The following is a 25,867-nucleotide window of genomic DNA, read 5'->3' on the forward strand; positions in this document are numbered from 1 at the left end:
CTCTTTCATCATCAAACAATTCGTCGATATATTCTGCCCATCTTTGTACTTTCTCGTCTGTATGTATTATAGTAGTCCCGTGTCCATCCAGAATTGCACGAGTGGGATTTTGTTTTCTTTGTCCTGCCAGTTCTTTAACTTTCTTGTGTAGGTTAAACAGATCAAATTTGTTTTGAAGGTCTTCGATCTCTTTGCCTTTCTATTCAAAGTATTTTTCTTTTGTCTGCTTTATCATCTTCCTGATCTCGTGGTTTATCACTGTGTATTTATTGTTGTCTTTGTTTTTAAATTGTCTCCGTTGTTCCATCATATTGAGTATCTCGTCATTCATCCATTTTTCTTTTCTCCTTGCGGAAGTCTTTAGTATTTCTTTACAGGGTTTCAGTAGACAATGTTTTAGTCGATCCCAGTACTCGTCAATATCATTGGTGTTTGTGTTCAATTTGCTGCAGTTCACATGCAGTTAATGTTGAAGGCATTCTTTTACTTTAGGTTCATTAAGTTTTCTTGTGTCTATTGTAGGGATTCTTTGGATGTCTTTTAATATCTTTAAGAGTGAGTATAATCTTGGCGATAAGTGGATTGTGATCTGAGGCCACGTCTGATCCAGGATATGTTTTCACTTCTTTAACAGCATTACAGTATCTTTCATTGATCATAATGTAGTCTATCTGGTTCCTGACTACTTTCTTCGGTGTATCTGCGGGCGATCGCCATGTATGCAATTGTCTGTTTGGTAACTTGAAAAATGTGTTTGTAATAATCAAGTTCTGCTCTTGATAGAGTTGAAACAGATGGTCTCCTCTCTTGTTTTGATTTCCCAGACCACAGTTTCCTAAACACTTTGTCCCTTTTCAATCTTTACATTGAGATCACCTAGTACTATCGTGATTTCTCTGGTTTTCGTTATTCTAAGTGCCTCTTCGATATCTCAGTAAAATAATTTCACTTCTTCTTCATCGGTGTTTGTTGTAGGAGCATAAACTTATATCAAATTCAGTTTGGCATGAGATGTCACCAACTTCAGTACCATTATCCTTTCTGAGATAGGGAAATAGCATTCCACCGCTCTATTAGATTTTTTATTAACTATTACTGCCACGCCGTGTCTGTGTTGGTTATTCCCCCTACCAGAATAATATATTGTGGCTTCGTCTGTTGAAAAACAACCTGAGTTGGGCCACCTGGCCCAGTTCTCTGGAAGAACCGCGTTGAGAATTTAATGTTCGACGTTTCAGTACCCATTTTGGAGCCATTTTCAAGATAAATACAGTTCCTTCCGAGTTCGGGGTCCCAATCTGCCTACTCCCCTCACTCGTGACGTACCAGTATCGTGTTCTGTATAATTACAAGAACCGTCAAACGGCACTGAGGTCTCAATCTGCCTACACCGTGACCCAACTGCATCTATTATTTCTTAATTTCTTCTACTTTTAAATTCATTTTGCCCTAGGCTAACAGCCCCATTATAATTCTCATTTTATTCCTCTTTGCTATTCTCAGCCTTTTTTCTTACATTTTTACTCTAGAAAAAGTTTCAGTGCCATACATCATTACTGGTCCAGTCATTGTTTTGTATGTTTTTATCTTTATGCTGTGTTAGTAATTTGAAATGCAAAATTTATTTTAGTTGTTTGAAAGGTTCTATTCGTTATCATAATCCTTTTATTGATATCACTTGATTCATATCTCATATTTGTCATATTAGACATGACACTCCGAAAATTAAAATTAGCTACTTCTTCAAATTCTATACTTCCTATTCTTAGCATTATATTTACCATTTCCTTGATAAATCTCAATATTTTTGTTTTGTGTCCATGATGATTTGATGTCAATATTAAGAGCGATGTAAATGCAAAAACTCTTATACTGACTGTGGGATACAATGGAATTATTAACAGCGCAATTTTGTCATTACTGGAGGTAATGTGAAGATTTTAAACAGATATTTTCATTATTTTTTTGACAGGCGTTCTTAAGTTAAAATTGGTTTTATGTAATCAATTGAATTATTCTACAGGAACTCACCTCAAAACTACTCACCATTTTTACTAAAGTGTTACTTAAGTGTTTTACTAGAAAAATAATTGTCGAACGATATCTGGATATAAAATAGCATATTTGCATACTTTAGCAAATTGGAGGAAAAATATTTCAGTTATTTAATACGTTGCGGTTTTTCTTTTTCATGGTACTACTAAACCTTATGTTAACAAGAGATGTATGTTATCGTAATAGCCACTACCTGTTTCTTTAAATTATACAACATTCTGTAGACAAAGGTAATAATTTACGAAAATTGATACTTTCATCCTTTAAACAACGTGGTATTACCTTTAACAAGTTCATTTTAGTTAATAAAGGGAAATACACTGATATTAACGACAAAAAAAGTTGTTAAATACGTCAAATTGAAATAATGGTGCTCTGTTACCGTGCAACGCATTCGTGTAAAAGAAAATTACAATGATTGTTATATGCGAAGCCCTTCAAAAAGCATATTACTTTTACTTTTAAACAGACAGGATTGGTTCTTAGGAAGAAAGTTTATTGTTGGTAAAAATTACTTTGGTTAACTCTATGAAAATGATTAAAACTTACTTTAAAGTCTCTACCTTTGCGTCATTTAGATTAAATAACAACTAATTCGGTATAGAGCGGTACGTTATATGTGAATAATTATCTCTATTGCTTACAATTCTTTACAGAAATAGTATTACTTATTAAGTAAAAATAATTTAACAAAAAGAGAAATCAAACGATTTCTACCTGGCGAAACCGAAAAAATGTTGTAAAAATAATTTCTTTTGCCAATTAATATACAACTCTAGGTTATAACAACTCTTTACGTTAAAATAATCTTTTTTGAAAACAATTTCTGGAGTAGAAATTGAAATGTCAAAAACAAACGTAAAATGTACTTTTCATTACAATCAATTGTGCAATCCCATATAAACACAATATTAGCTTTAACATGCCACAAAATAGTTTCTGAACCTCTTTTTTAATTAAATAATTTACAACTGAAATAATTTCACTGTTATTCGCCGAAGAGTAGTATTATACTTTTTTGTAATATAAACGTCATTTTAGCTGATTATTCGCTGAAGAGTATTATATTTTTTTGTACTATGAACGTAATTTTAGCTGATTATTCGCTGAAGAGTATTATATTTTTTTGTACTATGAACGTAATTTTAGCTGATTAATTTAAATTGGACGTTTTGATATTCATGGAAGAAATTATATTTAAACATTCACTGTACAATAATATTAGTCTTGATTACACAAATACAAAAAACATTAAATAAACGAAAATACTTCTATGCGAAGAACGGTAACAAATTAAGTAAATAATCTATGGGAAAAACATAAGGAAGACTTGCCCAGTACCTGAAACTGCCTAGTACCGGACACTGCCCACTACCAGATAGAGTGTGTTCGATAAAGTCCATTGATAGCAGATGTATGCACTCTAGAGGTAAGAGCTCTATGCCACTTCGTTTCATTCTGCAGGCGGCGGTCATTTCGTGAGAGTCTTATAGTAACATTGAGTTGACAGCTTACAGTGATGCCTGGTAAGTAGTTTATTTTCTTATAAAGTGATATAAGGTTCAATGCTCGAATAAATGAAGTTTAATAGAATAAAAGGCAGATATCGAGCACAGTTTTTTTATTAAATCTTGCCCAATTACTTTCGCACCTAGGGCATCTTCAGGGGCACCTGAAATAAGTCAATAAACGTTTTTTCAACTGACGAAAAATTAATTAACTTTGAAAAAACTCGAAGTTGATACAAAATTTCCTCACACTCAAACCTGTCAGTAATAATTTGGGTGTTCGTTTGGGCACATCTGAAGTAGATATAGAGCGTAAATGTTAGAAATATACTAAATAATTTGTGAGATAATGAGTGGTTGACTACAATAAAAAGGTCTACCAAGCACTATCAATACTGTAGAAAAATAGAAATCGAACTATGTAATTGAAATACTTTGAATTAAAAATCAATGAAGCCCATGGTAACACAGTCCCCTACTTTACAACGTCTTCATCTGAACTACCGTTGGCTGTAACAGAAAGATTTGATGCAGTTTTATCTACCTCTTCTGAAAAACCATTAAAATCGTGTTCCACAGTTGCAGTTGAAGTAGTTTCACTGTGACAGCTCTATCTTTACCTACTTACAGCATTTCTAAATCCTACGATGAACTTCAGAGCCCCAAGTCTCTCTTTTTTTAAATTGTGAAGGACAAAGTTTCAACTGTAACAAACGAGGCCAAAAAGAAAATTATTCAAAGAAAGAGACAAAGTGAGAAGAGTGAGGATCTTGACTGAATCTTTTTATAAAGCTATGTTGGAGAAAGCGTTTATGGAATCACAAGATAATATCAAAAATGCAGCAGAGAAAAAAGTAAAGAAAATGAACCCAGCCAGAAAAAACTAAACCAAACAGTTTGAAAAAAGAAAGAAACAAAAGAAGAGTCTTGATGTAAATAGACAACTTTTCTCATCAACGACACCAAGTAGTGGAAGTTTAGAGATGAACACTAAAGAAGGAGAAACTACCGAGTGTCTCATCTGTGGAGAACTACAAATGAAGATTGGGTACAGTGCACTAAATGCAAGAGGTGGGCGCACGTGGCGTGCATGCATCAAGAAAATCTACTTTTTCCAGTGTCAAATTTCTTGCCATTCAGGATCAGGTTATACCAACCAAAAATTATCTGAAATATATCGTCAAACCATCCAACATGTTATCGGAGACTTCTAGGCACTAACTGCAACTGAATATAAGGAACGGCATGACTCAGTAGGGAAGGTCCTCCATCAAGAGATAGCTTTTAAACGGGGACTTCCACAAATAAACCATCTCCCATATTATCAATACGTTCCTAAGAGTATGCTTGAGAATGACAACTGCAAGCTATACTGAGTTCGCACTGTGCTCACAGACCAAACTGTAGCAAGTAATAGACCAGATCTCGTGCTAGTTAATAAACTAATGAGACAAACAACACTAATCGATGTGGCGATACTTAACAACAATAATCTGCGAGTTAAGTGCAAAGAAAAGATCGCCAAGTACAGAGATCTGAAAATAAAAGTAAGGAGACAATGGAAAATGGAAAGTACCCAGACGATACCTATTATTCTTTCTACCACTGGAGTCATTCCAAAGAAACTCCTAGAAAACATAAAAAATTTGGGCATGAAAGAGTCCCACCAGAGCTTAATCCTTTTGATACCGTAGGTATCTAGGATGAGTGCATTTTCCCCTTACAGGGAGTGTGAGCAGTATGGCTAAATCTGGAATAGCTACTCATTTGGTACTGTTAAGTAGACAAAAACGGATATAGAAACTCTTCAGCGAAAAGTACGAACACACCTCACAAAGGCACAAAAACACCATCCTCGAAGTGCAGTAAAAAGAACGACATTACCGCGGTATTTAGGAGGACGAGAACTTATTGATATAAGTGAGCAACTAGAAAAACATATTACTAATTTAAGAAGTGATTCTCAGGTGCAGGCTAACACCGATTCAACTGAGGAAACCAGATATGCGCATAAACCATCTTACTACGGACAAAAAAATGCGCACCTGGATGTGCAAGCCTCTGCACGGGCGACATCTCAATGAGGTCAGTCAAGACCATGTCGACAATATAGCGTCAAACCATTGGCTGGCATCTGGAAAGATGTTCCCTGAAACAGAAGGTTCAGTACTCGCCATTCACGATCAGGTTATGCCAACCAAAAATTACCTAAAATATATCGTCAAAGACCGTCAGGTCCAAAATGACAAATGTCGATATGGATGTCAAGCTTAGGAAACCATCCAACACCTTACCGGGGGCTGCCAGGTATTTGCTGCAACTGAATATAAGGAACGGCACGACTCAGTAGGAAAGATCCTTCATCAAGAGATAGCCATCAAACTGGGACTTTTCCAAACAAACCATCTCCCATATTATCAATACGTTCCTGAAAGTATACTTGAGAATGACAACTACAAGCTATACTACAAGCTAGTTAATAAACTTAAGAGACAAACTTAATAAACAATACTAATTGATGTGGCGATACCCAACAATAATAATCTTCATGTTAAACAGAACAAAAAGATCGCCAAGTACAGGGATATGAAAATTCAAATACAAAGACAGTGGAGAATGGAAAGTACCCAGACAATACCTATTATTATCTCTACTACTGAAGTTATTCCGAAGAACCTCCTAGAAAACATAAAAATACTCTAGGTCTGACTGAACATATCTACAAGACCATGCAGAAAACTGTACTACTCTCAACGTCCAGATGTGTAAAAAAATTTTTGGTAGATACTTCAGCGTACCAAGTCACCTAGGGCTCGATAACATGAAAGAGTCCCACCAGAGCTCAATCCTTTTGAGAGGGAGTGTGAGCCGTATGGCTAAATTTGGATAATAATAATAATAATAATATGTAAATTTTGCAAATATAGAATAGTATTTCATTTATTTGGATAGGTGAGTATATGACACATAATTTTGAAGTATAAAGAATGTTTATTTGTTAGTAAACACAAACACAAACGTTATGATAATTTATCCGACACATTTTTTTTAGATTTAGTTTATTTCGTAAATTAGAGAATAAAAAAAATCTTAAGCTGCCAGAGGGATGGTGTAATGAGTGTAATGATTAAGATTTTCATAATATATGTATTAGAAAGATTAAATAGTATTAAATATTATTTTCCGTCGACCGTCCATTTATGATCAATTTTAACACCCTCAAAATCATTGATTAATGACCCCTATTAATGAATGATTTTCTATTATTGAACGATTTTATTATAGGCAACACAACATACATTGCTTGCATAAATTAATTTAACCACATTTAATGCTCTGTGATTGGCAGTTACCTGTGGTGTAGGCAACCAAACATACCTATTTATATTCCCACTAAAAATTATTTAAAATGAAGTAGCCGCTGTAAGTACTGTCTGTCATTGTATGTCATTATTTATCGTTAAGTAAATAAAAATTTAAACTTAGATATTTTTATTTCTGATAAGTTCGGCTGACGGAAAAGTTTTGTAACGAACTCGTGAATTAAAATGGCGATTAACAATCTCGAACATTAACGCACTCGCTTCGCTCGCGCGTTAATATATCTCAATTGTTAATCGCCCTTATTAATACACTTGTTGGTTAAATAACTATTAATACTTAAGTGTTATCGAGTAGTTTTATAATTATTTTGTAAATGTGAAGTGTCCAAATTCTTGGTACGAGAGCAGAGTAAGCAAACTTTTGTGTGACACTTCTACATTGAATTAAACAACTACATGTTAAAATTGGAATAAACTGGGTGTCCAAAGATATTTTATTCTCCCTTAGCTGCTTAACATTGAAAACACAATTATTATTCAGAAAACTCTAGACACTAGTTAGAAGATCAATAATGTTTCTCAATTTATGTTATAACCAATCAGTAGGTTTATTATAATAGTAGGTATAATTGCACACTTTCCTTTACAAAATGTTTACTTAAAAGTTGAAAATTTCTAAAGATGGTTATCGACTAAAAGATTTCACTAATTACTTCATTATTACTTTTTTCTAGATATATAAAAAATTTAAGGAACATTAAAAAACACGAACTTTAATTATATTTCCTGTTACAGGTAGAGATAGTGCAAACACTCCTGACCACGGCGCAGTAGACGAAATTTGGTTTAGTCCCCACTTCCATGCGAAACGCACTATATTATGCAATGTGAAAGGTAGGACGTTTCAGTTTGGTTAGTATAATTCCACTTATAATAGAACCTTTCTGCCTTTACGTGAATTTTGACTCCATGGTCAGGAGTGTTTGCACTACATAGATTATATTTATTTTATTTTAAGACACAATTTTCAAAATATACTTCTCCACGAAATATGAAATGTGATAAAAATGTTTATCCTGATGTTGGTTCGTTAAATATATAAACGTAATTTCATTTCTACTATAACAAAAATTAATTTCCACGTAACAAAAATAAATCAAATAATTCAATTTTGAAGTTAAGAATTATACTGTTAGACCAGGTAATATTAACGCGACTCCGAATCGCGGGTCATACGCGATTAATTAATAGCTACGTGTTCTCCAACAAACAAGAACCAAGATGTGACAACTGTGATGAAAAATTAACAACCAAACATATATTAGAGAAATGTCCAGCATTAACGCCAAAGCGCATGATCATGACTAAATCTGCACATGCAAATATCCAATTGACTATTGAAGATACTGCAATTGAGAGTGTTAATAACTATACATACTTAGGAACATGGATAACGTCAGATGTAGACCAAACCAAAGAAATTAAGACACAAATTGAAATAGCACGTGCATCATTCATTAAACTTAAAAAGTTTCTTTGTTGTCGGGATATAAGGTTAGAACTACGCCTGAGAATGCTTCGATGTTACGTGTTCTCTACTTCTCTTTATGGCTTGGAAGCGTGGACACTAAAACAAGTCCACCTAAATAAGTTGGCCGCCTTTGAATTTTGGTGTTACAGAAGAATCCTACGAATATCATGGATTCAAAGAATGTATTACAACTTATTATGCAAAGCAAAATCCGAGGAAAGCAAAATGTGGGAAGACGAAGAATATCCTGGCTTAAGAACTTAAGGGAATGATTTGAATGCAGTAGTGCAGAACTTTTTAGAGCGGCAATCAACAGAATCCGCATAGCCATGATGATTTCCAACCTTCGATAGAAGATGGAACGTGAAGAAGAAGCATGTCGTACAATATACCAAACAAACTTAGCGATATTTTAGGTCTACAGTACAATATTTCAAACATAAAAAGTTTCTTAACGTCAATTAACGTTTTAAATGCTATCTAAACTAACATTATAAATATAATACAAATTATTGTTCGCTATCATTGTTTCGCTAATAGCCAATTTGGCTGATGCGATTTTGTTAAAAAAAAATTATACTGTTATGAATAGTGGTAGTTACAAACTCGCCGTTACCAATTGTCTGTTACCATTTGTAGAGTTATCAATTGTCGGATTACGATATTCCTGTCACGAAAGATAATATATCAATCAAAATTAAAGAATTAGAGAATGAAAGGTTCATCTGATCGTTTTCTCATTAGACAAACAGCAACTGCGAAATCTGAAATAAAAAACTCTAAACTAGTTTAATATTTTTTGAACTACTTAACTAAAAACTAATATTTAATAAAATTGATAAACAAATGTATATTTAGGCGTAAAAATTATTCAGAGAGGTTATTATTAAATACGGTTCTGCTACCCTTGGTCCTTAAAGGAAAGCAATAAAGACTGCTTCATTTAATTACAGCATTCAAGTAACAGGAAACGAGAAAATTGATAGTATTACAGTCCGAACCCCTTCAGCAAACCATTATCATATGCATAATTGAACAAAACGACCGAAAATACCATTTGGGTACTTACCACCCAATATTATATTAAGCAGTGGCGTTTCTTGACAATTTTAACGTTTTTGTAAGTTTTATGCATGTGTTTAATAATGTTTACAGTAATAAAAAATATAATAATGTAAAATTTTCATTTATTATAGTTTATCAATTCACCAAAATATCGACAAATAAATGGAAAAGGCATTTCGAAAAACTCTTTGAAAGTCAACTACTGAAACAAGAGGAAGAACAGCTGGAGGATACCGAAAACACAACTACTAATGAATGGCAAATAACAACCGAAATGATTAAATCAACGCTATACAAACTAAAAACCGAAAAGCGCCAGGGTTGGCCGTGAAAAAGGCGATCCCAAAAACTATCACGAATTGTTATGAAATTGATGCAAAAATCATATCGCTAGAACTGGAAAAAATTAGTCAACGATCGATGCGATATTCATTATCCACCAGATAGTGGAAAAGGCAATTCAATTCAACAAACATGCTCACAAGTACTTCATGGACCTTACCAAGGAGTTTGGCAGAGTAAGACTTGCAGATGGCTTAAACTATTAAGATCTAGAAATATAAAACCCCGGATTCAACAATCATTAAATAATTTTTTTTTTTGTGGAATTGACTTTCGTCATTCAGCCAGTCTCGAAAGGTTATAATATATTCCTTAAAAAAGTATACACAGATAAGTACAGATTATTTCTCTCAGACAAATGCACAGCGATATCCCTAAAACGAAATAGACGAATAATTAATAGAAGAACACGTCGAAGGAAAATACAAGGACACTCGCTTCTCGTCTAGGGGTCCGTCAAGACATTTATTTTAACAGACAAACAATACTGGACCACGGATAAGGTATTGTTACATATAGGATAAACAAAGGGTACAAGTCTAATCCTATACACGCTCATGAACATTTTCATGAACGAGTACCAGATTTATAAAGCTATGCATGTGTCTGACAAAAATTCTATAATTAAATTATATATTGTTACAGAACCTATGGCTAACAAGGACTGTATATTATATGGAGCGTATGTATTGCATTTAGTTAATTTTGTATACAGGGAGTTTGAATGCTGAATAAATTTAGGACATTCAAAGAAGATGTGATCGAGGTCACCTAGCTTGCCGCAATGTTTGCAACTATCATCATCGATGACTTTAATTTTAAATAAATGGCATGGGTAGCATGCATGTCCAAAGCGTATTCGATTTATAGTAGTAATATATTTACGAGGAGCTTTGAAATTCTGAAACCAGGTTGTTTGAGGTAGAGTTGGTTGTAAAGAGGTATACCTTTTATGGTTTGTAGAACAGTAATGTTTCCATTGCTCTTTCCATCTAAGTTGCTGATTTTTTTTGAAAATCGTAGTAACATCTGATGTGTTAAGCATATATTTCAACGTAAAGCCAGTTGTTACACTCATTTTAGCCAAGTGATCTACATATTCATTGTGTTTGAGACCAATATGTGCTTTGACCCAAATAAATTTTATGTTGACTCCAGTCGATGATAAATGATACAATCGGTTTTATTTCAAATATGTAGGGGTTGCTAAATGTTGAGGGTAATTCAATGTTTTTTATGCTCTGCAAAACTAAAAGGCAATCTGACAGAATTAAGATATGTCTATTACAGGTGTTTTTAACATATTTCAGAGCTTCAAGTATAGCTATTGATTCCGCTGAAAAGATTGAAAATTCATATGGTAGTTTATACTTGAATTCTACGTTTGTAGCAGGTAAAAAGTATGCGCATCCAGTCCCTTCTGTTGTTTTTGATGCGTCCGTGTATATTACTGTGGCTTCCCTATAATCCTGCAGTAGAGATATTAGAAGATTGCTACTCATAATGGTGTTCTCACTATAAGTGGGTATTATAACCTGAGTTCTGTGGAATAAAGAATAGTAGTCTAAGCTTCTGTCAACCGTGTCCAATTTCTTGAAAAAAATAGGATTATTCTGTAATGTCATGCATAAAGGCGGGGAAGGTTTTTTCTCCCAATATTTGTTTGTAAGATCTGACTCGTTAAGTTGACGGACGCTTGAAAATAACTGGGAGTTAGTTAATAGAATTTTAAGAAGGCTTTTTTCACTTAAAAAATTTCTTCTATTTTCCAGGGGTAGCTCAGCGGCTTCAACATATAAGGGTTGTATAGGGGTTGATCTCATAGCACCCAAACATACCCTCATAATAGAATTTTGAAACGTGTCGATTTTTCTTAAAAGGTTCTTAGAGGCGGAACCATAAAGAGTAGCACCGTAATCTAGAATAGATCGTATATATGCGCGATAAAACAACAAGGATGTTTCTACATCGCAACCCCACCACGTTTTAGTTGTCATTCTGAGGAAATTGCTGCCTTTGTTACATCTATCAAGCATGTACTCTATGTGTTGTCTCCAAGTTAACTTCTTATCCAAAATAAGGCCTAGATATTTGACATGATTTTGAAGCTTAAAACATTGATCGTTCAGAATGATATTTTCATTTGTAGGAATGTTGTGTCTTGTGAAGATAGATACTACTGATTTTTCTATAGATAAATTGAGACCATTCTCTAAGAACCACGAAAAAAGGAATTCACATACTTTGCTAAGGCTTTGTATACAGGTTTCATATTTTTTGTTTTCTGTATAGATGCAGAAATCGTCGGCATACTGTACGATTTTGAATAAACTGTTATTTATTTGGATGTTATGTATGTCAGAGCTGTATATATTGAATAAGATTGGAGATAAAACTGAGCCTTGTGGTATACCTTGATAATTATATCGCGGTCCAATTAGCTTGTTATTATGATCTCTTACATAGATGATCCTCTTTGTGTAAAATCCAATTATTGTATCCACGAATGCGATTGGCATATGAAATAAATTAACCATTTTATTTCTTAAAGTTGACAAGCAAACTGATTCGTATGCTCCCTCAATATCCAAGAATAGTCCTGTTAAATAGTTGTTTCTGGTTAAGGTATTTTGTACATCTACCACAATGGTTGTTAGAGCATTGTTCCAAAGCTTCTTTTATAACCAAACTGATTTTCTGGTAGCAAATTATTTTTTTGTAACCACCAATCCAGTTTAAATTTTATGAGTCTCTCTAGAGTTTTAAATAAATGAAGTTAAAGAAGATTATTATAAGAAATTAAACAGTTGACACGAATCAAATATTTAAGAAAGAATGGATTGATTATCTCACTGAACTATACAAGGTAGAAGACACGGAAGAATTGTCGAACACTCCATAAATAAAAATAAATGAAAATATCGAAAGTACCTCAAGACATACAATCAGCCCTCCAGAAATTAAATGTAGACAAAAGCTAAAATTTGGATAGAATCGAATACAATAACTGACAGAATTTTATTAATCTAGAAAATCCCATACCAATATAGAACTCCAAATGACTGGAGAACTACCACCATGATACTCATTTTTAAAATGGGAGATAAACAGCTTCCAACCAATTATAGAACAATGAACTTACTAGCAAAACATTAAAAATTTACGATAAAGATTATAAGAAACAAGATTAATGGCCTCATATTCCAAGAGGGCAACCAACAAGGATTTCGATAAGGCAGATCTTGCACAGATGCCGACTTTGTCCTTAAGACAAATAAAAGAAAAATCAGTAGAATACCTGCCTGCCAATATATGTTTCATTGATCTAGTGAAGGCATTCGTCGTTCTCTCTCAGTATTTGCCTTTCTTAAGACTTCCCCCTTTCTCACCCTATCTGTCCATCGTAGGCGGAACATTCTTCGCAACGTCCACATTTCGAAGGCCTTCAACTTATTAATGGAAGGTACTCTTAACGTCCATGTTTCCATGCCGTATAAGAATATGGACCATACATAGCATTTAACTATCCTGTAGCGGAGATTGAAGGAAAGATTGCGGTTACATAGTAGCGGTTTAAATTTAATAAAAGCTTGTCTTGCTTGTTTGGTACGGCATTTTATTTCTTGTTGAGGATCCCATTGGTCATTCATCATCATTCCCAAGTATTTAAATGTTTTCACTTGATCAATTGGAGCATTATCTATTTGCAGTTGTATTCTTAAAAGTTCGTTTTTTCTTATTGACATGCATTTAGTTTTTCCAGCATTTATCTTCAAGCCATATATTTTTCCTACGGTGTTTATTTTATTTAACATCAACTGCATATCATGTTCGTTGTCTGTTATTATCGCGGTGTCGTCGGCGTAACGAATGTTATTTATCGGGAATCCGTTTACCTTTATTCCACACAGAGGCACACCAGTGGCTCTGGAAAAATGTTCTCCACATAGAGATTGAAGAGCATAGGAGATAAAATACACCCCTGTCGCACCCCTCTTAAAATTTCAAATTCTTCTGTGTTGGATGATTTGATCAGTCTCACTCTTTTTGATTCCAATAGAGATTCTGAATAGCTCTTATACAAGCCCTTGGTACAGAAATAACTATTTATTATACTTTTAAAATAAGTAAATCTCCTTTAAAGCTGTCTTTTGCAGTTAACCTGAGTTACTTTTGTAAAAGGTAAATTAAGAATAGCTTGGTAGTCAAATAATATAGCTCTAAATCTTATACTATTACATGAAAGGCAATGAATTTGTTAATCATCTTCTAATGAAATTTTATGAATTGAACTTTTATAAAAGTTAAATTTAGTGCATTGATTATTCTATAAACGGATAGAACATTGATTTTTAACTACCATAATCATTTGTATTTCAGTAAGTATTCCTCAATTAAACCTGTTTGCTTTTATTCTCTTTGTTTTTATCCTTTTTAGGCCCCTGTTATTTTATTTCTTCATCCGTTACCACTATTAATACCCCAAAATACATTAATTCATACTTGCATTATATTTTAATTATGTAAGGGCTACAATGGTGCGCCTATGTGTTAAAAGCAGCGATCATTTGAGTGCGTATATCATGAAAATAACAATCATGTAAACTGTTTAATGTAGGGTTTCTGAATAACGAATGAATCGTACAAATACATTCAGCCAGAATATTAAATTGTTATTCACGTCGCTGACTACCCCTTTTGATGATCATGACGTGCAACGCGTCAGATTTGGAGTGTGTCATGTAAATTTAAGGATCTAGAATCGATAAGCGTTTGCGGACTAAAACAGTCGTCTGTTTATATTTAGTAACTTAGATATTATTTTATGATAAATTAATTAACTGTTCACGACTTGCTAATTATTGAGAATTACGATAAATATCAAACTTAAACAAAAATTTAAGTAGTTCTTGTTGAAATTAAGATATATGCAACAGTATATCACATAGCGAATGTTACAAAGAATCAATTATTATTATCTTTAGCCTTACGACTATCATTCCCGTTAATGGGAAAATTCAGTTATCCCAAATACGTACGATATCAAAAATATTGAGCTCTGTATTATTTCTATGTTATCGAGTCTTAGATGACGTGGTATGCTAAAGTTTTTCCCTGAAATTTTCTTAAGAATCTAAACGTCGTGAGCCTTATCGCTTTCTACATGGTTTTATAGAGGTGTTAACTAAGACCCTGATGTTTGACATTCTCTAGGAGGTTCTTCGAAGACACAAAAGTAGTAAAGAGAATAATAATTCTATCTCAAGATCTCTGTATTTGGCAATCTTATAGTATTTAACACGCGAACTATTGTTGCTAGGTATCGCCACTTCAATGATTCAATCAACAAACAAATAAGTATCATTTCTCTTGTAAGTTTATTAACAAGTATAATGTCCGGTCCTCTCTTTGTCAATCATTTTCCATCCACTCCTGAATGTAGGTCTCTCCCAATTGCTTCCATCTTTCTCTATCTTGCGCCAATCTAATCCACTATTTGCCTGCCATTGTTCTTATGTCATCTACCCATCTTTTTTGAGGTCTTCCCATGCTTCTTGTTGTCGTCCTTGGTCTCCATTCTAGAATTCTCTGTGTCCACCTGTTATCATTATATCGGGCTACGTGACCTGCCCAATGAAATGGCGCTGGGCAGGTCACATGTCCAGTCCGGCGTTATCTAACTGCCCCACGAACTATCTGGGCCATTAATCCCAAGTACCTGCTGCTACATCGCCGATAAAGTGGGGGATTAAGTCTTAATGACCTGAAATTCCAAATTTGATTATAGTTGAAAGTAAGAATATAAATATTTTCAGTTATTCACTTCAGTTGCAAGTATTACGGTATAGTTTTGTCCGTTAGTGTTTAACTTTTAAAGGGCGAATATGTTTAATCAAAGGGGAGAACTTTAAGTAATAATTAAAGAATATAAATATTCAAAGGCCCATGTCTCCAAAGATGAAAAAGTTAGATGACGATGCATCAAAAAAGGGTGTCAACAAAAAGTGTACACAAAGAAAGGTGATGAAAATTACGTTATTCTTGAAAAGCGTCGGTGGAGCATAATCATAGTCCAACGTGGAGTTTTATTTGAAGTTGAATTCTGATATCAGGCTAATCTGATATTTTCTATTTGCGTTCGTATTTTAAGCTCATGGACAAGAATAATTTTAAATTAAATTTAAATTTTAAAGCAATTTGCTTAAAACAATTTCTGAATTTAATAGATGACCACGTAAACATAAAGAGTAAGAGGTAACGGGCAATCTTCCGCATTAGAAACCAGCGGCGTTAGGCAAAAATGCTGGTGATAAGTTTACCTATCTGTGGTGATAAGTTTACGGTTCTCCAAAGGATGCAGGTGATAAGTTTGCTATATCTCGAAGGGTCTAATAATTTTAAAGGGGTTTTTTTTACCTCAAATTTCAGGTGAGTATACAGTACATAAAAACCTGACCGAAAATGGCCTAACTATTTGTAACTTATCAACAAGAACCAATATGGTAATGAGTTTAACAAAAACACCCTAAAATACACTAAGTAACGTGGAGATCACCAGATCAGAAAACGTACAGCCAAATTGGTCACATACTAATTAACAAAAGAAAACGATCATCAATGAAGGATGTAAGAACATTTAGAGGTGCGTGTGCAGTTAAATAGAAATGAAACAGAAAACCCTACAGAAGAGATGGAATGTCAATAAATTGCACAATGCTTTATATTATCTAGAAAGAAATATGAAGAGTAAGTAACAGGGCAAATAAGACAGAAATATAGAGCAAAAGATATAACATCAAAATGGGAGACCATTAAAAAATCAATAAATAGAAGAAGCTGAAAACAGGTAGGCAAACACCAGAAGAAAACAAAAAACCTCCAGTATAACCACGTACCTATCTGAAAAAATAACAGAAAAAAAATGCAAGAAAGAATTAAATGGCTGGGAATAGATAAAGGCAAAGAAAACTATAAACAGTTATGAAAGAACGGTAAGAAAATTATTTGACTAAATAAAAGGAGATATAGTAGATGAAACAATGCAAGAAATAGAACAGAAAAGAACATATGGAAACACGAAAATTTTTTATAAAAAATAAAAAAAACGAAAAAATACAAAAGTTAAATAAACGGAATCAAAAATAAAGAGGGAATAGTTACAATACAGGACACTGAATATAAGCAAGTATGAGAAGAGATATACCAGTAAAAGGAAACGGTAGACGAAAAAGAAGCAGACAAAGAAGACATCGAAATCTCAAAAGAGCCAACAAAACGAGAATTGAAGGAAGTTCACATTGAAGAAGAATAAAAATGAAAAAGCTTCTGGTAAAGAAGAGCTGAGAGAAAAAATACTAAAACTAATGAAAAATATATGAAAAGAAAGGAAGATGCCAGCGGACTGGGAGATAGGGCATATAATAACAATGCATAAAAAGGGAGACCAAAAGGGAGAACAAATTTGTGAAAATTATAGAGGAATAACCTTACCAAGTACGACGTATTTTTTTGACTTCCGCCCTACCATTGCCACTATAATGCAATTAAGTTAGTTTGGGGTATAGCCAAAAATGTTTATGGTAAACATGCATTCAAAACAACAGATGACGCTAGCGTTCTTAGTTTATGAAAAGAATCGCTAGAACAAATAAAGGCAGAACAATGGCAAAATTGTATTAGACATACAGAAGATATAACCGTTCAGTATTTTCAAACCGAGCGAGTTATAGATGAGGTCCGGCCTCTAATTATTCGGATAGATAATTCAGATAGTGACGACTCTGATAGTGAAATATCAGACACTGAATAGGACAAATCGTTTGCTAAAAAGAAGTAACAAAAAATAATTCGGGAATCCAATTCAGACTTTATGGTGTTTTAGTAATAATACAAAGAAGATTGTCAAAGATCGCGAAAAGTAAAATCCGACAATAGTAATGTCAATTCACAGAAGGAAGATCGACAATAGACGCTATATTTACATACAAAAAAAAACAAACAATAGAAAAATCGAATAAATATGTACAAATTAGAATTGGAAATACTATTTATCGACTTCAAACAGATATTTGATTCGATTAAAAAGAAAGAACTAATGATGGCACTGGAAAAATTAAAAATCTCACATAAACTCATAAAATTAATAAATATTACAATGAAAACTAACAAAATTAGCATAAAGACGCAAATAACGGAGACAGATTGAACTCATTATAAATGAATGGATAAAACAAGCAGATACCTTATCCACAACACTGTTTAATCTTAGTATTACGAAATACAAACAAAGGGAACATAAGAACAAAAGGTACGCAAATAATCGCCTACACAGACGATATTGTTATTTTTGCAAAAAACAAAAATATAATCAAATAAATGTCAGAAGAAATAAAAGAGCAACGGGAGAAAATGAGACTCAGATTAAATCAAGAAAAGACAAAATATTACGTTTAGGGAAAAACCAATAAAATAAAAAATCAAAATAGACTAACATTATTATACGCTGCAGAAACAATGAAAATGGCTAAAGAATATGAAGTAAACCTGCGAATAATATATACTGGAATAAATCAAAACAGATTAAAACGAATAAAGAAGCAGAACAAATAATTAGGAAAGTAATGAAAAAAGATATCGTGACCAAAATGAAGCAACGTAGATCTATAAGATGGCTAAGTCACATCTAGCGAGTAGTAGATAAAGCAGAGAAATATGCGATAATATAATAAAATTCAGAAGGAAGAAATAAAAGGGGAAGAGCAAGATCAAAGTGGCCGCAAGAAGATGCAGCAAAAAAAAAAGAAGCAAAGACTTTAATTTTCAGCAAAAAAATAGGAAATTCACTCTCGATAAAGGCAAAGGAAAAATGACTGAGAGAAAAATAAAATTTGACGACTAGTCTAACTCGTCAGTAGATATGGAATATGCTGACACTGATAACGATTCAGAGGAAGAAAGAGATTGCATAATCTGCAATGACAGAGGAAAAGATGAGCTATGGTATTGTTGCAGCAGGTGTAAGGGAATGGGCTCACGCTGAATGTACTGGAATGGATAGTCAAGAAGCAAAGGTAAAACAATGGACTTGTGATTGGTGCTTCTAAAAATGTAGGACCTATTATAAGTGTTGCATTAGTTACAGAATAAATGCATTTTACTTTAATTAGAAGAATAATCTGATCTTTCTTGATCCTCCCAAGAAATAGGGTTTGTAATCTGCTGTCATAAAAACATTTCCAAATCGAATATGTTTGCTGATGCTTTGTGTGTATTTTTACATATTTAATCTATTGCAATTTCGAGTTAATACGAAGAAGTAGCTTAAATCACTGGAACCTCGTGAAAATTCTAGAATAATATTATCACCCGTTTTACATTCAGGTGCAAAAAATTCGATCCATGACATATTTTCTATTTATTGCGAATTTTAAAACTCAGTGAGTTATAGGGCATATATAAATTTAGAGAAATCCTCGGGTGAGTACAATTAATAATTTCTATACATTGTTTTTAATTTGTTTTATAACATTTCTTATAAACAATAGGAATTTATGATTCCCTTCAAAATTTAAGTTAGATAAGATGCAAGAAATTAATTTGTTATCGTACTGATTTTAATAACTAGATCAATTTGGTATTCAAACATTTTGAGTTCAGAATTTTTTATTGTATTATAATGACATTAACACCAACAAATGCTACAAAAGCCGTGGCTTTAGTGTCAGATGGTCGTAGCCGCCCAGGTGCTAAGTGTAAGTCGTTGTGCTGTTCAAAGAGCCATTCGGTAGTTTAATCGAAACAGCAGCTACACAACAGAAAGGTCAGGATCAGGCTGACATACAAAAAGACATCTAACTTCAATTGTGCTGTAAAATTGCCCGAATAAAGTCCGAAATATGCCAGCATATTTATTATCCAGAAGACCTCAGCTATCCGTAAATAACTACAGAGCTCGACTTGCTTTTGCACGAAAATTATAATTACGCAGATTGGAGTAATGTTTTGTTCCAGTTTTGTCTAGTTATTGCTTGAGATCACCAATCGGTCGCAAAAGAATCTGGAGAAGACAAGGAAAACGATTGCCCAGTGCAATATTGTCGACAGAATAACCTATCGAGAAGGCCCAATTATGGTTTGAGCAATTTTCGATGACCGTACTGATTTGATTCTTGTGGATGGAGGTTCTATAACACGAGCAAAGTTTACAAGGTTTATAACAAACAGTTTACGCGCATCCACACCGTGTTAGAATCGTGAATAAATACTTAGAAGACATCGGGACTGTCCGTATAAATTGGCCAGCTTCTGGCACCAACTTTAATCCAATCAAAAATCTATGGGACCCACTAGGAAGACGAATTTAAGTCTGTCTATCTCGCCTAAATAACTTAAGCCTAAGCTTAGCGCGGCTCTTTCAACAATCTGGAACGAATTGGACCAACTTCATGTTCAAATTCACAATGCCAAGACATATGCTGATTATTATATTAGAACAGGCCAAGGACCCAAGAAGGAAACCCTATTAAGTATTAATAATAAATGCCATAAACATTATTTTATTATTACTGTTTTTTATCAACAAAGCTACTTTTATTTTTTTCAATTTTCGAATAATAGCATAATATGTATTTACCTATAATTAAATCATTTTTTCGCATAAATTTTGTTTCTTATTTTACATCTAATGTTTCTACTTAAATATATGCCTGTTTTATAAATGTATATATGCCTAGAAACTAGACTCCGACACAAGAGGGATACAATGGACGTTAACCACACTATTATTAGTGTCGTTATTAGGTCAAAGGTTCCAAGATCTGGCTTACCAATTGGAAACACTTTCCACTGAAGCCAATAAAATAGGTTTGAAAATCAATATTAGTAAAACCAAGTCCATGAGAATAAATGCCAGGAACAACACGTTATTTACTATCGACAATATGCAGATTGAAAATGTGGAAAACTTTACGTATCTTGGAAGTGTCATAACAGAAAACGGGGGTACAGAAGACGATATTCGTATGAGGATACGAAAAGCCCAACAAGCTTTCAGCACGCTCAAGCCTGTTCGGAGATCTGGCGAGTATACTACAAGGACAAAGATCCGAATATTCCGATCAAATGTCATGTCTGTTCTACTCTACGGATGTGAAACCTGGAAAGTGACAAACACCCTCACAGACAAACTGCAGGTCTTTGTTAACAATCGTCTACGAAGAATTGTTCGTATATCCTGGCCTAACATCATCAGAAATTAAGATCTGCTACACCTGACCGAACAAAAGAGGGTACAAAATGAAATTAAGTCCAGAAAGTGGGGTTGGATCGGTCACACACTCCGAAAAAATAGTTCCAGTATCGCAAAGACTGCCCAAGAGTGGAGGGCCCTAGACTTCCCCAAGGGAAAAGAAAAAGAGGTCGCCCAGTACAAACTTGGAGAAGATCCATCATGGACGAGATAAGAGGGCAAGGAAAGTCTTGGAATGAGGTGAAGGCCTTAGCGCAAAATAGAACCCGATGGCGCGTTTTCACTGAAGCTCTATGCTCCACTTAGGAGTTCAAGAACCTTGTCTTCTTCGCTATAAAATAATTGCAAATAATTGCGAATTTTTTGCACCTAGGTGTATTAGGTAATTCAAAGATACATCTATAATTAGGTAATATATTCGTTAAAACTTATTAAAAAAATAGACGAAGCAAAATATCCACAAGTATTCGCAGAGATACAGAACAATAGAAAATGATCTGAAAATTGGTACTGAATTTAAAAACAGATATTTTCAATTAATTGTAACTAGCGAAAGCGGCTTTTTATAATAATATTTTCGTTTTTCTAGAAAATATGAATTGATTACACCTTACACATAGGTAAGAAAATTTAGTTTTTTTTAAATTATACCGTTATTGCCTTGAAGCAGATTAAAAACAATTATAACCATTATTCCCAGAACTATCCTAGTAATATATCATTTATGTGTAGGTAATGGTCCAGACATGGTTTCACCAATTATTACATAATGAGGATTTACATTATAGCAAATTAAATATACCTTCCTGACATAAAATACACCGCCATATATCTAAAAGACTAAAGAAAAGAAATATAGAGAAAATATTACAAATAAGAAACAAAACAATGGAAGATGCCTTCAAAAGTAACTTAACACTATTTTTTTTTTTATTTCAACTTTAACGTGCTCGGCTACTATGGCCACTTACACAGGTCATATAACATAAATTTTCATTACACAAACATTAAGTGTTACATTAAGAATATATTACAATAATACGGAATGATAAAAATATGTTATACAATGTCTAAATTAAAATCTAATTATATTTTTTGATATAAGTGTTCATCTCTAAGGAATTGTAGCACAGCTTTTATTTGGTCAGGGTTGTTTAGGATATCTCGTACTTCACTTTTGAGTTTGTATTGTAATCTTCTGGCCGAATGTTGGTGGCATTCAGTGAGAATTGGCAGCTTTGACAGGAGGGACGGATGCTAGAGGACATTAGGTAGCCGTGTGTGAGTTTTGAATGTCCTATCCGAAGTCGTTTTATTACAATGAGATCTCGTCTTGAGAGGGCTGAATAGCCAAATGTAGGCTGACTGGTTATTGACGGTTGTATTTCGTGTAAGATCGAACGGTTAGAGTTCCAATGCTGCTGCCAAAGGAGTCTGGTTCTTCTTTTAGTATATGATTTTAGGTCCTTACAAATTTGAATTTTATCGGTGATTGCAGGTGATGCTTAGCAAGTTTAGCATAGTGATCTGCAGTTTCATTGCCTTCTATACCAATATGAGATGGCAGCCAAATTATGGTAACTGTTATGTTTTGGGACAAGATAATTTGGTAAGATTCTAGGATCTTTTGGACGATTGGATGATCGGTAAATATATTTTTGATAGAATGGATTGCAATATACTAAAAATTCGTCAGTATACTAAAATTTTAATAAACATTGTAGCAACGAATAACATTGGACTACACGAAGTGAGTAAGAGGTTGTCTAAGTCATTATCATTGGACAAATCGTGGAAGATAGGTATAAAGATACAAGGAAAACGAAAAATGTCAGGATTCCAATGATTGTAAACAAAACACATTAAATTTTTTAATAACATATGACTATGGCATAATAATACGCGATTATAAAGGGATAGAGACTGATTAGTTGAAACAATCATCAACTACAAACAAATCCAATTAGACAGCACGTAATATCACAACCGGCGGAAACAAGTGCAGATACCAGAAAACGTAAAAAATTATTGAAGATATAGGTACTATGAAAAATAACGTAAATAAAGAGGATGTAAAAATCTAGGAAATTAGAAAGATGTGCAAAACAAAAACTAAGATGGAATTACCTACTTACGTAGATATAATTTTATAGAAAACGAAACGAACAAAAACAATGGGATAATTACAGAGAGTAGAACAAAAACTTGAAAGGAAGTCTAGCCTTAACTTTAAATTTCTTTTAAATGAAGTAGATACTTAGTTACTAGCCAGCCTAAGTGTAGATTGGTAGACAGAAATAATAAAAATAGTTTTGGAATAAACCAGATACAATTTTGCGCTCGATCATAATTAAAAATGTCACTATTATCTTAAATATCCGCTTAAATAGGTATCAATATTATCTTACGTATATAAAATTACATGCCAATATTAACTACTTACCATCTTTTTGACTTCTGTTCGACAAATCCTGCACTAAGTCCATTTCTACACTTTCCTCAGAATCAGTGTCTTTAATGTTATTATGTACAAACTGATGTTGCGGTTCCCACGGCACAAAATTTGTATTTCTCCGAGGACCACAGTCACTCATAAGAGCTTCAATCGAAAAAGGCCTAGGCACAGGCTTCGTAATTGGCTCACTGTCCGATTTAATCATGATTTGCTCTGATGGCATTTCCATATTTGTTTATACAAATAATTAATCGATTGTTAACGGTTGATATCCGCCAAGCAAGAAGTTAACGAGGTAACTGTTAAAATTGAGCCTGATCGGTGTCCAACGTGGAAACCTCTAGGGTGGGGCTTACGGAGTCCCGCCTTCGCGTCGTAGTTGGAGACCCCTCGGCCAATGACAGAGTAATAATCTCGGTTTTGTTGTAGGGGCTTAATTAGACGTGGAAGAAAATTAGTGTTTAGAGTGCACCTCAATTTGGAGGCTATTATCTGGTATTGACCAATAAAATTTCTATGAATCAATTGATTTAGTGTTGGATTTGTTGCATTGACGTGATTATATTTAGTTGGAGGCTATTTTGTTGGATTGATTTTAATTTAATTTCAGATATTACTGCTAATACTTCTGTCACGGTGATTTTTGCTGTATAAAGTGAATATTTTCATTTTATTTCATCATTTATATTATTTTACATTAATACTGCTTTTAATACCTACCCATTTCAAAATTTCATGAGTGCTTTAATTACTTAATATTTATAATATTAACATACATTTAAATCGATATTTTTGTGTACATATGTATATATATATATATATATATATATATATATATATATATATATATATATATATATATATATATATATATATATATTAATGTGATATCAAGAATTTTAATTTTAAAACTTTACAAAAAAAATATATAAAACATTCTTTAAATTTTTTATTTATGATTTATATCAAACCTTTTAAGTTTGTTATCCCAGGTTTTACTCGTGCTTCAATATCTATACTTTACAGCTGATGGGTTAGGTCCAAAGAATAACGGAATAAAACAACATAATATGATATGAAAATAATGTAATAAAATAAACTGATTAAAATACCTCCAAAAATTATTAGCATACAATGTTTATTAAACAAAATTCGTTCTACGTACGTGAACCTTCAATAATGCATGGATAAAATAATACAATTACAATCTAAAATCCAGCTCATTATTCTACATAAACAAATCAAGTAATATTCAGTGTCCTTCCTAATGCAATTTTGGTATATCGATTGTACCAAGAAAATTTTGTATGAATTATCCAATTCTCTCCACAGCTCCGTGTCCCCTCTCAGAACAAATTTGATCTCCTTCGACTATCGACAACTTATTCACACGTTACTAATATGATATAATATTATTTGATCCAAAATTCTCAAATTGAATATATTATGAATGTTTCTCCCGTTGAAACGCTTCCTCTGCCTTGAGTTGTCAAATTCCTCGTTCTATGCAAAATTAACTATCAGTTCTCAGCAGCCTCCTATGTAATTGGCAATATTAAATAAGATATTGCAATTTACTGTCTTCAATGCTCTCCTTCGAATGCACGTACCTTTCCAATGATGCCAGCCTCTTTTCCTCTCGCCAAACTTAATCTCTCGTTCCAAAATAAACAGCGATACGTAGAATACAAGTAGGAAAAGTTTACTTACAAATTTGTACCAGACCAACTACCGTCGAACACACTTACTTCACCAACTCACAACTTATTCTTTATCACTTATAAGCCCTGGAGACCACCTCGAAAACCAACCATTCGCTTTAAGAAACTGGAACTAACTACCTCTCTCATCTCATCTATCCATCCATCCAACCTCTCATTATACACACCCATCTCACCACTTTCCAAATTCTCGGCCAATCAGAAATTTTCATATCACTCCCCACATAAAATCAGAAATACCTACAAACTTTCCTAATTCATATTATTTCTACAAGGACACTTAATTTCTACTGGGTATTTACAGATTCCGAAAAACCATTTACTTATTAACTATTTTTATTGTCCTGTTTATGGCGCAAACCCGGATTACGGAACACTTTGTGGCTTATGGGAAAAAACCATCGTTAACTTCTATTCATTGTACCCGCACTATCCACTAGTTATATTTATATAAAAGATTATTTATGACTAAGATTACCTTTGGTTAATTCCAGGCAGTTCGGAGTCTTTTTACTTTCTATAATCTCTGAAATATTGATTTCATCGTACATTTAATATTTTTACTCTTCAATTTTGAATACCACAACAATATATATATATTACCAATTCAAAAGAAAAC

General features: G+C 33.3%; 1 protein-coding gene across 1 annotated transcript in view; it reads right to left on the reverse strand.

The window, feature by feature from the left end:
• Positions 1-23,782, reverse strand: part of LOC140447054 (uncharacterized) — a 32,299-nt gene extending 8,517 nt beyond the window's left edge. The window contains exon 1 of the mRNA XM_072539638.1: positions 23,516-23,782. Within this exon, the coding sequence (XP_072395739.1) occupies positions 23,516-23,756 (241 nt within the window). The 5' untranslated portion in view covers positions 23,757-23,782. The remainder of the gene's footprint in view (positions 1-23,515) is intronic.
• Positions 23,783-25,867: the final 2,085 nt, after the last annotated feature.

The sequence above is a fragment of the Diabrotica undecimpunctata genome, chromosome 7, assembly GCF_040954645.1.
Source record: "Diabrotica undecimpunctata isolate CICGRU chromosome 7, icDiaUnde3, whole genome shotgun sequence".
Classification (NCBI taxonomy): domain Eukaryota; kingdom Metazoa; phylum Arthropoda; class Insecta; order Coleoptera; family Chrysomelidae; genus Diabrotica; species Diabrotica undecimpunctata.